At 43.5% G+C, this 16,696-nt stretch overlaps 1 protein-coding gene across 1 annotated transcript in view; it reads right to left on the bottom strand.

Moving 5' to 3' along the window:
* PLB1 (phospholipase B1) overlaps window positions 1-16,696 on the bottom strand; it is a 126,315-nt gene that overhangs the window by 88,021 nt on the left and 21,598 nt on the right. Inside the window, exons 12-17 of the mRNA XM_066623236.1 lie at window positions 14,435-14,536; window positions 12,318-12,413; window positions 7,271-7,339; window positions 4,985-5,065; window positions 4,675-4,741; window positions 1,187-1,245 (exon numbers count right to left, since the gene is read on the bottom strand). Coding sequence (XP_066479333.1) covers window positions 1,187-1,245; window positions 4,675-4,741; window positions 4,985-5,065; window positions 7,271-7,339; window positions 12,318-12,413; window positions 14,435-14,536 — 474 coding nt within the window. The remainder of the gene's footprint in view (window positions 1-1,186; window positions 1,246-4,674; window positions 4,742-4,984; window positions 5,066-7,270; window positions 7,340-12,317; window positions 12,414-14,434; window positions 14,537-16,696) is intronic.

The raw sequence follows: 16,696 nt of genomic DNA, 5'->3' as shown, positions 1-16,696 counted from the left end.
CCCATGCAAGTAAAAAAGTTCCTTGATTGTGGTGGTGATGCATTCACAGTGGCGTCAGCACCCCCCTGCCCCCACAAAGTTTTACCTGGTTCCCAACTCCCCTGGAGGAGTTTGGGAACCACTGTTGTAGATTAGTCAAAAGGAAAAAGGGCAAATCTTTGAAAATGAATACATGGTAGGGAAGAACAGGTAGACAAAGACTGTAAAAGCTGAAGGGGAAAAGCGCACACCAACAACAATTGAAAGAGGTCACAGTATATAGGTGTTTATATGCAAATGTCTGAAGCCTCATAATCAAGATGGCAAAGTTGGAGTGCTTGGTTGCAAAGCAGCAGATAGATACAGTGGACATAACAGAAACCTAGTGGAATGGAGAAAACCAGTGGGATATGATTATTCTAAAATACAAACCCTATTGAAAGAACAGCGAGGAGCATATATTGGGAAGGTGTAGCTCTGTAAGGGCCCAATCCTATTCAACTTTCCAGAGCCAGTGCAACCACAGTGCAGGCCCAAGGTAAGGGAACAATCATTTCTTTACCTCGAGGAGGCCTCCATGACTATTTCGCCAACACAGGATGCAGCACACACCCTGTTGGCACAGCTGCATCACTGCTAGAAAGGTGGATAGGATTGGGTCCTAAATCATAGAATCCAACAAACTAGAAAACTTAGGGGAACAGAACTCCTCTATAGAACCACTGTGGGTAGTAATCCCGGGCCCAAATAATTTAGTACTGGGATCATGCTAAAGCTCTGCTGCATGGATATTCCACAGGTAAGAGTTTTCAGCAGCATCGCACACTAGGAGTGACACATCTAAATGGGCCTCTGCTTAATTGTTCCCTGCACAGAAACTTCCATTTAATCCCTGCATAGATTTGTCCCTGATTTGTTAAAAACTACCCTGGCCAGGTTCTTTGCTACACAGACAGGTTGGTCCTATTTCAATGCTAGAAAAACATCTGTAATTCACATAGATTTGAATTAATTAGCATTTGCAAATACATAGCAGCCAGAAAAAGTGGCAGTCCTAACTCAAAGGAGATTAATAGCTTGGCACAAAAAAAAAAAAAATATAGAACATTCTGTTGGCCATGAATACCTTTCGCTCCCTCCTTTCTCAGAATTCAGCCATGCCTTTATGCCACAATTTAATAGAGGTCTTTCCATGATCTGCACTTACCGTTAGTGAGTCCCCAAGGGCACCTATGACTTTAATGTCTGCGGGCCTCAAGTTATGGACTATAAAAAGAAGATGAGAAAATGATGAGAATTTTTTTTTTCATTCCTCAAAGATCTTCTGCATTAGGAATATATTTCTTTGGAAAAAGTTGTAAGAACTTGAGATGCAATTTAAAATTCAAGTTCAACCATATTACCCTAACTCTGTAGCCCCCAGTGTCAAATACAGGCTGCTGAGCAGAATTCCTTATTCTCTTGTGCCTATTCCTCTAAATAAATACTTTAAGGCAGCAATCCTATTCACACTTACCAGGGAGTAAGGGAGTATTGATTATAATGGGACTTACTTCTCAGTCGACATGCATATGATAGGCATGTTTGGCTCTGCAGCAAGAATATTTTGCCTCTTATCTTTGTAAAAACAACAAGCAAATCTAAACAATGGTAATTGACAGCCCTGTAGCATATGAGAATGACTCCTGATGGCCATAGTTGGTGTGTAGCATCTTACAGGTCAGTCTACACTGATGTGCTCTGATAGTGGACTGAGAGCTTTTTTAAACATACCTACTATGCCTAATAATATCTATTAATATATCTGGTTGGCAACCTTCAGTCTCGAAAGACTATGGTATCGCGCTCTGAATGGTGGTTCTGGAACAGCATCTAGTGTGGCTGAAATTCGGGAGTGACAATCCCTTCCACACTGGGAGCAAGTGCAGTCTGTCCCTGGTTTGCCTCCCTGGCTATGGGCCTTCCTTCTTTGCCTCTTTGCCTCAGTCTGTTGGCCAAGTGTCTCTTCAAACTGGGAAAGGCCATGCTGCACAGCCTACCTCCAAGCGGGCCGCTCAGGTATTACCCCCATTAATTAGCAAGAAAGGGAAAACATATGGGGGGGAACCATCAAACAAACTGGGCCCCTCCAAAGGTTTTGGACCTTGAAACAATGCCCAGTGCTCTCAAGCTGATATAAACATAGACAGGAAGAAGACTCTCACACTATGTGGTCACTGCTATGTGCCCAGTCCTTGACTGGGAACAGTAACAAGGCTCAGAAGCTGCACCCAATTAAGGGATAAGAATAGGATAAATAGTGCTCTTCAGAAGCTTCTACCAAGCAATGGAAATGCATATCTGCTTAATTTCATAATTGAATCGGAAAAGGTGCTGAAACATACCATATTAGAGAGGGACATACATTTCGCACACACTTAGGGCACAATGCTAACGAGGTCTACTCAGAAGTAAGTCCTATTTTGTTCAATGGGGCTTACTCTCAGGAAAGTGTGGTTAGGATTGCAGCCTCATTGCCTTACACTGGTATGTAGTGTACTTGCTCTGAGCGTGAACTATGAGCTGTGTCATTCCTGGTTCAAACTTCAGCTCAGCCAATAACTTCTAAGAGGTTCTTTGGTGGCCACTACTTCCTACGTCGACAATACTGGGATAATAATTCTGCTCTGTGTTACAGGGGTGCTGTGAGAATAGCTACAATATTGCATCTGAAGTCCTCCAAGCACATGGTTAGGCAGACACATTAACTATGATGATTCCTTTGATGCTATTTCTGAAGTGTTACGAAGAGAGCAAGTGTTGTGAAATCAGTCATGTTCCTGCTTTGATGCTATCAGTGATCAAGGGACTAGCATTATGTATGCTTGGAAATTCTGAAGACCTGACCTGTATCTAAACTGCGGGGGAGGGAAGAACAGAGCATTCAATATGAGGCCAATCATTCAAGCTATAACTTTAGACAAGGAAGCCTTATGATTACATTTTTTATATGAAATATTGCTTCAGTGCTCAGCATACTCATATTGACCTTGATACACTAGACAGCATTCTCTAATTACATTTTACAAACATTTTCTCCCCTCCTTGACCCTTCAAGAAAAGGAACTTTTTTCAATGTACTGTTTAATTATTAACAGCTTGATTCTATCCCCCATCAATCTATTACAGCTGATGGACACGCTGCCTGCTATGTGTGGGCTCAGACATAAGCCACCTGATCTCGAATGGGTCTCCTCAGACCTCCACTGAGGAGCTGATAGGTGAAGGAGTCTCCTCTGAGAAGACTCCTGGAGGCAGGTTCAGGTCAGGCGGGGGGGGGGGGGATAGGATCTTGGCATGTGTGGCTGTCACTGAGATCCTCCTCCTGCCTCAACCCAGCCCACTGCCCACCCAAGTCCATGCATGATCTTCTCCTGCCACCAGCCTTCCTGCTCCAGTGGAAGTTCCGCAGCCTGCTGCTGATAGCACAGGGCTTACTGACTCCTGTACCCTTGTTAGCAGACCACAGAACAATGGAGCATTTGGGGAACCAGGCAGTGCCAGTCCCAGTCACACTGGCAGATTGTGAGATCTGATAGCAGAAGGCCCAGATAACACTGTGCCGTAAATGTACGTTTACAAATTCTTGTTATCATGACTATCAAATTCTTGACTAGCAATTCATTGTGGAAGACAATATTCATTTAAAGATAAAATACTGGATGAAGGACACATGATAATTCAATTGCCAGAAGAATGTAGAGCACATTTTTTTTTCAGACTACTGTAGTAACAATTCAGAGGTCTATAGATTATATTAGTGTATGCTGTGTACATAAATATCTAATTTTAGATCATGAAAATACATTTCTATGTGCCTATAGTTGCTTTCTGAATATGATGAAGGTCCACAGGTCTCTATTTCTGCCTCCAGTAATGGTGGAGGGGTAGAGTATCCACTTGTGTTACCCTGCACATGCCCTCGTCTGATCTTGGAAGCTAAGCAGGACCAGGCCTGGTTAGTACTTGGATGGGAGACCCCCTGGGAATACCAGGTGCTGTAGGCTTATACCATAGTCTTTCGAGACTGAAGGTTGCCAACCAACCAACCAACCAAACCAGAGTATCTGGTAGAGAACTTGATTTTCATGTAAAAGGTCTAGTGTTCAATTCCAAATATCTCAAGTAGCATGACTAGGGAAGACTTTGGCCCGAAGTCTTGCGGATTATACTTCTCAAGATGTTTTATTCCTTCTAGAAATTCTCCCAGCTGTAAACAAAATTAACCACCTTAACCACATTTATTAATCATATTTGTACGCTATTCTTCGTCTAATAAGCTCAAAGTGGCTACACATGGTATTACCCTATTTTCTCCTCTCAATGACCCAGCAAGATAGGATGATGAAAGAAGGTGACATGAAAGACTACCCAGTGAACTTTAAGGGTAACAGGAAATTTAAATGCAGGTGTCTCCAGTTCAAGTCCCATCTATACTCTTCATCACACTGGCTGAAATCTGGGATTTGATTTAAAGAAATCTCTCTTTCACCCTGGTATGCAGTCTGATTAATGTTGTTAATAAGGAACAGAAAGTGAAAGACGTCCTCATCTTATGCATGAACATATCTTGGTCTTATCCTGTCCCAGCATATGGAATCCTGACAATCCCTTGCACTTGCATTCTGAAAAAAAATATAGAGTCAAAATCTGTACCTGAGACTGGTATTGTGTTTGAGGGGTCACGGCTAGAACATGGGATGTTAGTACCAAAGCTCCTTTGCTGAAAAAGTAAACAGAGCAGTGCATTACAAATAGCCTTCAGCATTCAAGTAATGACAATATGTATTTGTTCACCAGAGTGGATGAGTAGAATTTCTACTAGATAGGGCATGGGATACGCAACGAAAGTGGTGCGTATCCACTTTCATTCATAAAAGTGGATACGCAACGAAAGTGGTATCACTGCTTCTCTCCACCTAATGGCAATGGATAATAAATATTATGCAACCAGTACTTTCTGTACCTCAGACACTGCTTCAGCCTGAGACTCCGGAGGGAAAGATGAATAGTTACTGTTCTTGTATGTGAAGAAGTATGGATGCTCCTGCAGAGATGAGATAGTTAAACCAGTTGAACAAATCATCACTTGGCACTGCTGTCAGCAGGGCAGTTTTGGCAACTAAAGACAATCATTTTAGGTTGATTAGGATGGGCACAGCCATTTTTTCAGGGGTCATTCTACTCTCCAGGGCCAGGAGTACTGTATGTATAAGCTCTATGGAAGTATGGAAGTATGGAAGAATGGAACTTTATGGAAGTCTAAATGGAATGGAACTTTATGGAACTTTATGGAAGTCTCCATAAGCTTGTTGACCTGCACAGGCCCTATGATAAAGTCCAAGTCATTTGCCCAGTAAGGGGTTCACACTTATGAAGCACATAATGAATCTGATCATTTGCAGGGCATATAAGACTCAATATAAAATTGCTTTGTGGATGATCAGTTGGTCATGCCAAATCCAAACACTGATAAGTGATTTAAAAGAATCGTAACACAGGTTTAAAATTTTACAGCAAGCACTTTTTCCTCTCCTACTTTACCCAGTCCGAACATGTTCATATGAACAATCTCTGCTAGCCTGGGTACATGATGACATAGGCAAAAAGATATATTTACTGCATGGTCACTGATGTGAGGTACAATCCTGCCCCTGGAGTTAGGAGACCAGCATGTAGACCAGCTCCAGCAGGGTCTTATTATAACCCTCCTCTCCATTGTTCTTCAATACACCATGTGACTCACTAGGGCTATTCAATTTAAGTTGAGTCCCTTGCCTGACTTATGGATTCATCTTGTTGTTTGCTCTTTCCCAAGCTGCTCTGTGCAGCTCTATTCCCGCTTCAGCTGAGAATAGCTTGTGCATCAGGATTGTGGGGAACAACAACCTGCTAGATGCAGAGAATAAGACATAGGTAGGCCATGACTGCAATTTAATGGTCCCACTGCACTTAGAAGAGCAGCAACACATCACCCCTGCAGAGACACCAACAGATACTGGGGATCCCAGTTACAATAAGACCCCACTGTGCTACCCACTTTCCAGGGGTAACATCTGGTTTATGGTAACATCTAGTTGCTATAGGCACATTAAAAATAAATGCTTACGAATATTAATTCTAGATGCAAACAAGCAATGGTGAAATTTTTCTTTTTTCTGGAAGAAAAGGCCGTTCTATGAATCTGCTTTTACATTTCCCATGACTGAATGTTAGATGGAAGAAGTTACAATAAAACATACATTTGATTTCAGAATGGCTCTCTGCCACATTCGATACTTCATTAACTTCATCAAAAGTGATGTATTGCAGATGAGCAAAATGTTCTCAGTATCACTTATGAAAATGTACTTAGACTAATCTAGCTGAATGCCTTTATGGCCTTGTCTGCTTCTGTGAAACTAATCACAAAAAGGTCATACATGAAGATAAAGAATGATACTGAAAAGATTACCAGCTAGATTTACTCCTTGCAACACCAACTTTGTATCCTACTAACCTCCTATTGCACAGAAATCAGTTCACTGCTACACTCTTAAGTAATTCATTTCTAGTATACACATTAACGGCCAGCACAACAAACCGTCAAGTCATGTTCTTTGGCATATTGCCACTAATGTTATTTAGCTGTAATCATATTAAAATATACTGACCATGGTAATCCAACATACAGATTTGATTACTACGAATGACCAAATTATAATTAAGAAGTACAGTGGGCCCTTCGTATCTGTGGATCCCATATCCACAGATACGGAGGGTCTACATGGGAACTTCTGGAGGCTCCTCACAGTTACTTATCAGGACCCTCTGGAGGTCTTTCCTGGGTCAGTGACCCATTCTATTGGCCTCCATGGGCCTCAGCATGGCCTGCAGAAGCCTCCTGAAGCTACTTCCTGTTTCTGGTTTGCCCCTCCCCCAAACCGCAAGTAGCTTTCAGAGGCTTCTGTGAGCCATTCAGGGGCCGGAGGAGGTCAATAGAGTGGATTGTCAGCCTGGCACAACCCAGGAGAGGTCTCTGAAAGCCCCGGTTAAGTAATTGTGCAAATTTCAGGAGTAGACTCCAGCACCCACAGAATTCCTTATCTGCAGGGGAGTCTGGAACCAAGTCCCTATGAATGAGGACCCACTGTATATCATCTTGTAATAATGAGGAATGGACAGGAGAATTTGAAAGTAGGTTTCCATTTATCTAGAGAAAGATAGGACAAAGTTGAAATTGCATATTGGGAGGGAATAACAATCCTTCTACCTGAGATGGACACTGTGCCTTGGGAATCTTCGCAAAATGAAAGGGTTGCTTCTGCCCAACTGGATTCATCTAGAAGAGAAAACAGAAGAAGTGGGAGCCATTTGCCCCAGATCCTTTGAAAGCATGATTCTGCTGCATTGTCACCTATCAAGACTAGCCCTGCAATTCTACTTCAAAAGCTGTAACATCATATATCCAAGCCTAGTTGGCACAAACCACAGAGGAGGTAATAAGCTTGAACTAGCTGAGACTATAGTGCTCAGTAGTATATGAATGGAACACTGAAAACTCAGGATGAAGTTATGGACAAGGAATGTTTCATGAAACTGAACAGAAACCAATAAAAGTCATGCATACGCCAGCCATTACACTTGTGAAATTACTTCCAGATGGGAGCTTTGTGCACAACAGCATTGTTAAAAGTAAGATTAACCTGCAAATACCTAAATAATTAAAGAGAAAAACGTTCAGCCACATTTAAGACCATCTTTTTCCTTTTAAAATAAAACCATAACATAGCTTGCTTTCCTAGTTCCTTGCTAGAGTTTGCAGAACGGCAAATTGTTTCTCATGGACTTGTCCACAGGACTTGTCCATCTTTCACTGAGAGATGGTGCCGGGTACTGCTGAGGGCATACTGACTGTCTAGCTAGACAAAACCTGAGCCATATTAAGCGGGGCAATTTCAGCGATACAAAAAGTTTGCAGTCATGTATGCTAAGCATCCTACCAGTTCAAAACCCTATTGAGGTGAATGATATATAAACTGCTAAGGTGAACAGAAAAGTTGTCACTAAAGCATTTTCACACCAGGACCAGCTCAAGTTATATTACACATGAAAAGGGAGGATATTATTGTTTCCATTCACAATTTATAATAAACCACAATTTCCCATTTCATCTGAAGTCAAGAAATCATGATTTGTTCAACGCATAGTTAGCTAACAAGCCTAAATAACCAGGATTAGAGGCTGATGTCAACATGTGCTCATAACACCACACTATGGTTGGTTCCAGGAGCTCTTGACAAACTGGCCTCACTGGGCTGCCTTCTATTTGGGCTGGCCCCCAGAGAACTATTATGGACACATTGGTGCTCTGAGTTCACCATAATTGCATATGAGGAAAACAGATGCCAAGACCTCGAAGCTATGAATCACCATTGCAACACAGCAAAAAGACGACAGATGTTTTTCAAACACCTTAAAACACAGACACATACAAACACGCTTGAAAGGCATTTATTGCCGTAAGTCATCACGCTTGGTGCTTCTGACCTCTATCTCGTACATGTCCTCACTGAGATAAACTTGGGTTGTTTGGTATTATTAACTAGTGGTTTCTGCTGCGCTATCCTGATGAAAGTTTGCTTGTCAGAGATGCTGATGAGATAAACTCACCTTGGGGTTCTTAAATTCTGATAGTATGTTGCATGTCATCTGACCTTGCACGGATTGGAGGCCAATCATCAAATAGAGAATAGAGATAAGAGAATGCACTCAAGGGAAGCAACTTAATGCAAACATTAGATAATTCCTCCTGGAGACAAGAGAAAGTGGAGCAGCATAATTCTTTTTTCTTTTTGCTAGCATCCATTGTGGCAGATATCCTGAAAATTCTCCTACATACAACATAGGAAGGTGCCTTATATGGGAGTCAGACTGTTTTTCCATCTAGCTCAGTATTGTCAACAGAGAGTGACTGTGGCTCTCCAAGTTTTCAGATAGGCATTTTTTCTCCACCCTACTAAAAATTGAAACTGGCATCTTCTGCAGTAAGACATGTGCTACCTGGGGCTGGCTGAAGTTGGACTGGCAACTGTATGTTAGTGTACACGGAGAAAGCACAGTGTATGCACAAAGGCATAACCTCTGCCTCTGCAAAAATTTTCAAAGGGGATGAAAGGAGCAGAGGGAGGAGGACTTGAGAGAAATGATGGCAACATGGTTACCAGGTGGTAACTTCCCATGGTATGCATGTAACCCACTTGTACTGCTACTCAACTGTACCATTCTGCAAAGAGTAGCAAGGCAAATTTTACTATGCTTCTACCCTGATAAGAGGTCTGGGAAATAATGGTAAAATTCACAGCCTTGACAGGAGAACTGTTGACAACTGGGTTACCAAGTAGTAACATCTGAAATACCCCTTCCCTTTCAACATTAAGACAATTTTTAAAAAATATACTTATTTTGTTGTGCAAATGCTGTTTTTTCTCTGTCATAATTTTTCTTCTTTGGTTGTTGCTGCTGCTAACTTAAATATCTTACAATAATTTTTTTAAAACAATTGTTAGGCTGATTTGTTGAACGTTGCTATATAATATGCGCTTTAATATGTTTCCAAATTTTTGTAAGCTGCTTATGCAAAAGGTAGAATATAAATACATAAAATAAATAACTCAAATGCTGTGGTAAGTTGCCCCACTTGGAATGGGGTCATTTGAACTCATTCATTTTAATTTATTAGGCTCTTGTTTAACAAATATATCAGCAAAGGCATGTACTGCAGGGTGAGCCTCGGCTTACACTCCAGCCATGTGCTAGAAGTACAACCAAAAGGTGACTGCTGTGGTACTCAGTGGCAATGTCAGTGCCAAGCACCGGCTTCCTGGATGAGAAGTGCAGGGCTGGAGAGGTGGGGGGGGGCATCAGTTGCCATTCCTCTCATATGAGGGCTGGGCAGCAGGTTAAAAAAAGGTAAAGGTTCCCCCCCCCCCCGGTGCTAAGCCTAGTCGTGTCCAGCTCTGGGGCGGTGTTCATCTCTGTTTCTTAGCCAAAGAGCCAGCATTTGTCCATAGACAGTTTCCGTGGTCATATGGCCAGCATGACTATACGCCTAAGTGCATGAAATGCCGTTACCTTCCCACTGAGGTGGTACCTATTTACTTGCATTTTTTACATGCTTTCAAACTACTAGCTTTGCAGGAGCTGGGCAACCAGCAGCAACTGATAAAGGGAGCACAGGGAAAGCAGTGGAGTGGACAAAAGGGGAAGGAAGGGTGGGGGCAAGAACAGGCAGAAGGTAGTAAGAGAAGAGGAATGGAGATGTAGGAGAGACAGAAGAGACAGAGAAAGCAACGAAAGAGGCAAGGACAGAGGAGAGCAGGTGGGAGGTGAAGAAAGAGGCAAGGAGAAAGGTAGAGAAAGAGGTTGAAGTAAAGGAGTGGGAGACAGCATGAAGAGTGGAAGGAAAGAAGGTTCAGAAGGGAGACCACCAGCCCAGGAAACATTGAACACAATCACAGAGCAGTGGTGGGAAGGGAGTGGTCTCACAGGGACCTTTCTCTGGGCTACAGCTCCCCAGAGGGGTTTCCTGTTGTCCCCTCTAGAGCCACTGGCTGCATGCCCATCCTCTTCCTGCCCTCCAATTGGGTGGATCCTGTGCTATAGGTTCCTGCTCTGCTCTTACAGTGAGAAATCAGTTGGGATCTGCAATACCCACATCAACCCTATCCTGGGAGGCAGGGCATACAGGCTTCAAATAAGCACCAGCCCCAAGGACAGACAGGGAGTGTGGTATGATCAAGGGTGAGTAAACCTACCAGAACTGGAATGCTGCCCTCTTTTTTGTGGGAGTATCAACCCCTTTTTATTGTTAACTGTCAATAGATAAGAAGAGCAAAGAACCAGCTTTGAGTTCAGTCTGCTCAATTCTGCCCCAACCCAGCACCATGTGACACCATAACCTCTTTTAGGTGGAGCTACCCCCATGAGATGATGAGGGAGAGCCGCTCCCCGCAGTTGCATGCAAACTTGGAAAGGGGGAACACTCTGCTTTTAATTTTCTATTTTTTAATTGATTACTCCAAGTATTCTTGTTGCTGATTCATGGGTTGTGTTTGATGGTCAAAAGAGAGATTCAGCAACTTGCCCACCACTTCTGTGGAAATATCAGTCACACTCTAAATTTGACTCTACTTGTGTGCCTCTTGGTCCTCTTCCTGTTTAAAGAAAGTGAATGTAAACTAAGCAACGTGGAAGCACAACCACTGTCTATCTTATCAAGGCATCTAACTGGCAATAAAAGAATTGAAAAAAGAACTTTGACAGTTATCCATAGGTCTGATTATGGAAAAAAGAGAGAGAAATCAAGATAACTATGAATGCAGCCCTCTTCTTCCAAGGTTGCAACCCTGATTCAAGTTTTAACTCTTTGTCATACTGTGGAAGATGGGAAAGAGGAAAGCTCATATTCGCAAACAGGAGTTATCCCTGTCTTAACTGCTACAGTCGGTACTATCTGTATCATCAGGTAATGTCCCATTCACTGGATTTTTCTCTTTGCAAGATATGTGCTCATCTGCCATTTTTCAGTTTTTAAGTGACAGAGGGGCATTTCCAACGCAGCAGGACTCCTTCCCATATAGCCATGCTCCTGCCCCATTCATGGTTTTTGATTGGTTATTCTGTACCAGCACAGGACAGGGGCCGAAACAATGGGGAAAGTAAAGGGGAAGAAATTCTTCAGACCTTGTCTACAGACAGGCTCCATTACATCAATGGCCAGTGAGGTATCGCAGATTGAGCACTGGACTTGGACTCGGAGAGATCCAAGAACAAATCCTCATTCTCCTGTGATACTCTGGTTGAACTTGGGATAGTCATGGTCTCACAGGACCATCATGAGAAATTTAAAAAGTTATTACATAGGTTACCTTATATATTTCATATAAGCTTCTTGAAAGAAGGGTGAAACACAATTGTGATAGGCAAATACACATGCTGATCATTTTGAAAATATTGGTTTTTCCTGCCTTTCTAACACCCGAATCCAACCTAAATCCTGGCAATGCAGTGGTGCTATCAAGAGCTATGTAAGTGGCCATATTTTGGACCACAAGGAACATAGATGACATCCCAACATCATAATTTTATACAGATAATGGCTTGGTTGAAAGGAAAAACTGGAAGCTAATCTTTTTTCCCCATTTTTTTGCCCCATTGCCCCAATTCCCCAAAATACTGCTAAAAACCAATGCGCTTTCCAAGATGCCCGGGTTTGGAGGGGCTTGTGCATTCAACCAAGCTTCTTTAGTATACCTTACCATATTGTTCCAGATGTCTACTCCCAGAGGAGCAAATTCCTTTCCTTGGCTTTCCACAAGTGTCTTCTTTGCAGAGTTAACATTAGCCCACTTGACCTGCAAGAGTGAGAATTGTTAACAGAATACTGCAGAATGATATTAATTCAGTATTTATTTCAAAATTTCTAGGCTGCTTTTTGGTAAAGCTCCCAAAGAGGCATACAGTCACTTTTTAAAAACACAATAAAACCAATACGATAATTTTTTTTAAAAAGCAGTATTGCATCTTTTCCTGTGGCCATGCCTGGTATTTCTTTTATATCTTTTTAAGATTGTGAGCCCTTTGGGACAGGGAATCATTTATCTGTTTGTTTAGCTAGGGGCAGGGAAACCGCTTTATGGACTACTTTTTGTTGAAAAATGGTATATGAATATTATTACTTCTACTATTACAGGTTGAGCCTCATTATTCGCATGGGTTCTGTTCCAAGCACTCATGTGGATGGCAAAAAAATGCACTATAGCAAATCAATTTAAAAAACAAAGTTTCTTTGCTCCAGTGATTTAAAAACAGCCTTGCTGACCTTTGTGATGTAAGATAAGAGTCAGTAAGAAGACAATCCATCAATCATCCTCCAAGCTTAGAAAGATGCTTCACTCAGCCCCTCCCTTCACCAATGCAAAGTGATCACCTTTCGACCTCAGGGGGAAAGGACGGGTCACCTGGAGAGAGATTGATGAACTGATGGCTTGTCAGCCAGCTGCCCTCTCTCTCTCTCATTAAGGAGGCTATTGTTAAAGGACTGTTCAGTTTTTTAAACTGATTTTAAAGGGATGCATTTTTCCCCTTCTCCAGGGATCAGCACATTCCTTCTCATTTGCAGGGGACATTCGTGTTGAGTCAAATCCGTTTATAAAAAATCCGTGTATAAATAGGCTGGACCTGTTATTACTGATATCAATATAGTATATTATAGGATTATACTATTTTATAGTATAAAAGTACAAACCAGTAGTTAAATCAAGAAATCTGTTCTCACAGTTGAACTGCTGTGGCTGGTCCAGTGGTCATTAAACTCCAGCCCTGCCCAAAGGCCCAAACTGTTCATGCCTTCACAAATGATAATCAGCACTTTATATTGAACTCAGAATGCTGCTGAACCCAAGACATTACTGGGTGTCTTGGCCTCACCCCCATCTCATGAGGCCAAGTGAAGCAACCCACTGGTGTTGTCAGGGAGATGGTGTGGAGACTGCAGCCACTGAGCTTGCAGGTCCGTGAGTTGTTCAGCAGATGCTTGGCCTTTGGGCAGCCCTGCTCACCCACCCTAAAGGCAGTCTGGGATTAGATGGCCACCTGTTGAGGCAAAGGAAGAATGTTTGGCCACTGGAGAACTTTTTTTTGCCTACTCTGAACTAATGGAAGGGGTGAGGTGCTCTAGCCAAATCAGCCACAATTGGCATGTCCTGTGCAGGACAGAGGTTGGAACAGGGTATTGGGGTACATCCTGAGGAAGTGGTTTGGGCAACAAGGATTGAGAACTGATGAGAGGCTGTCTGGCTTGGGATGCTGGCTGGGAGTCCCTTGGTCAAGCAGTCAGACTTAAAGGCTGCTCAGCTTGGAGAAGGCAATGCAAACCAGATCTTTCTCAACCCTATACCAGAGTTGACACTGATAAGCTGGAATGGGCAAGGACTATCTACTGCTTGGAGTCAGAATGGGAATGCTCATGTGGGGGTTAGACAGTAGCTGGTTGTAACCTCCAAGGCAGGGAGCTCACACTTAATGGGGTACATGGAGAGAAAGTAAGGACCTGCTGCAAGAATTTTATGAATCAATAAGTTGAGGCCCATTATAATCCCACCCCACTTGTCTCATGTCTTTACTGGGGGTATGTAGGCAAGTAAACCAGGAGCTAATGTGAATTAAAAAGTAATGGAAACAATGCTCTGAGTAATAGCCCCCTCCCCCACACCAATGTTCTGCTGTAACATCAGTAAACCTTACTGGTGAATCAAAAGGTTCAGCTGACTACCTGATGTAATCTGTTCCCTAATTTTAGGATGGGAGTTTTCCGCCCTCAGACCATCAAGTGTAGTGACCCAAAAGAATCAAATAGTTGTGGTTCACTCACTGCTGAAGGAGGCATATTTACCTCTTGTAGTGAAGTCTGGAGAACCACAGTGAAATCACCCTTCAGGTTGTATTTCAGAGATGCCAGTAGTTTTTCCAAAGCATCCTACACACAAAAGTATAGCAACTGGTTAACTGGATGAATTATGTTTCATGATCACAGGAAACACTGTACAATGAACCAATTTGTCCACGGCTTATATGAATTTCAGATCCATCCGTACAGCTAATAAAGCAGAATAATCAATAATATGCAGAACACTGTGAAAACACAAAAGAAGCAATTCCACAATCAACATGCAACCGTGACAAACTGCCCTGCTACAGTGAGATTAACTGCATGCGGCCATTTTCTTAGAAAAAGGAGATGCCTAGTAAAGTACAGGTAACTGGATCTCACATTCACATATACCAGTTATTCTCCTTCCACCCTGAAAAAATGTCATATACAGAATTTGGAAACCTGGGGCTCTCAACTTTCAGTTTTAAGCATACAGTATACAGAAAGGAACTGCAACAGAAGGCATCTATCTCCGGACCAGATCAGATGGAAAACTCTTCAACCTCTCCAGACTGAGAGCAAAGTCCAAAGTCCAGCTGAAATGTCTGTGTGACTTCCTCTTTGCCGACGATGCAGCTGTCACTACCCACACTGCCAAAGATCTCCAGCAGCTCATGGATCATTTTAGCAAGGCCTGCCAAGATTTTGGACTGACGATCAGCCTTAAGAAAACACAGGTCATGGTTCAGGATGTAGACTCACCTCCCTGCATTACAATCTCTGCACATGAACTAGAGGTTGTCCATGACTTTGTGTACCTTGGCTCAACAATCTCCGACACTCTTTTCTCTTGATACCGAGCTAAACAAACACATCGGTAAAGCAGCTACCACGTTTTCCAGATTCACAAAGAGAGTCTGGTCCAATAAGAAGCTGACGGAACATACCAAGATCCAGGTCTACAGAGCTTGCGTCCTGAGTACACTTCTGTACTGCAGCGAGTCATGGACTCTTCGCTCACAACAGGAGAGGAAACTGAACGCTTTCCACATGCGCTGCCTCCAACGCATTCTCGGCATCACCTGGCAGGACAAAGTTCCAAACAACACAGTCCTGGAACGAGCTGGAATCCCTAGCATGTATGCACTGCTGAGACACCTGCGTTGGCCCGGTCATGTCATGAGAATGGATGATGGCCGGATCCCAAAGGATCTCCTCTATGGAGAACTCATGCAGGGAAAGCGCCCTACAGGTAGACCACAGCTGCGATACAAGGACATCTGCAAGAGGGATCTGAAGGCCTTAGGAGTGAACCTCAACAGGTGGGGAACCCTGGCCTCTGAGCAGCCCGCTTGGAGGCAGGCTGTGCAGCATGACCTTTCCCAGTTTGAAGAGACACTTGGCCAACAGACTGAGGCACAGAGGCAAAGAAGGAAGGCCCATAGCCAGGGAGACAGACCAGGGACAGACTGCACTTGCTCCCAGTGTGGAAGGGATTGTCACTCCCGAATTGGCCTTTTCAGTCACACTAGACCTGGGGTGGGCAACCTGCCATTCTGGAGCCGCAAGCGGCTCTTTCAGCCTTCTGCTGTGGCTCCTTGCGGGGCCAACCCGTCCCGGCGGGGAGGGACTCACTCCTCCCGTTATGTAGCCGCTGCTCACCAGCCCGAGTGTGCGTGCGTGCCTCCTGCAGCTGCACCCCACAGGAGAGGGCGAGAACAGCTGGAGGAGCAGCTCCTGCCCAAAGAGCCACCGCTACCAAGGGGGAGCTCCCTCCCCTGCCACCGTCTCCCACCCGAGCCGCAGCGCCAGCCGCCTGCCCCTGTAGGGGAGGGCACGTAAACAAACGGGGTTTGAGCACCCTAATGACCCCCCTTCCCACAAGCAGCCCTGACCCCACTGAGCCAAGGCAAAAGCAAGCAATTGAGTACAGCTGCTCTGTCCTCCTCCCAAGCTCAGAGCACAATCCTGTGCATGTCTCCTCAGAAGTAAGTCCCACTGTGCTTACTCCCAGGAAAGTGTGCACAGGATTACAGCCTTCAAGCTCCCCACTCAGCATTCCCCCCATCGCTTACTCACCCTCCCACTGCTCCATTTCCTTCACTTGGAAACTTGAAAGGGGTTTGGAGACCCCTGCACCAGATGGTATTCTGTATATGTTTGTATACTGTATGTATATGTAGCACCAAAGCATATTTCATGGTTGGGAAGTAATCACTGTTAGTATGCCTTTTATTTTATGCAGTTTTGAACTCTTAGCTTGTT

Source organism: Tiliqua scincoides, chromosome 1, assembly GCF_035046505.1.
Source record: "Tiliqua scincoides isolate rTilSci1 chromosome 1, rTilSci1.hap2, whole genome shotgun sequence".
Taxonomy (NCBI): Eukaryota; Metazoa; Chordata; class Lepidosauria; order Squamata; family Scincidae; genus Tiliqua; species Tiliqua scincoides.
The sequence above is the reverse complement of the archived record's forward strand: the minus strand, read 5'-3'. Positions and strand labels throughout refer to the sequence as shown.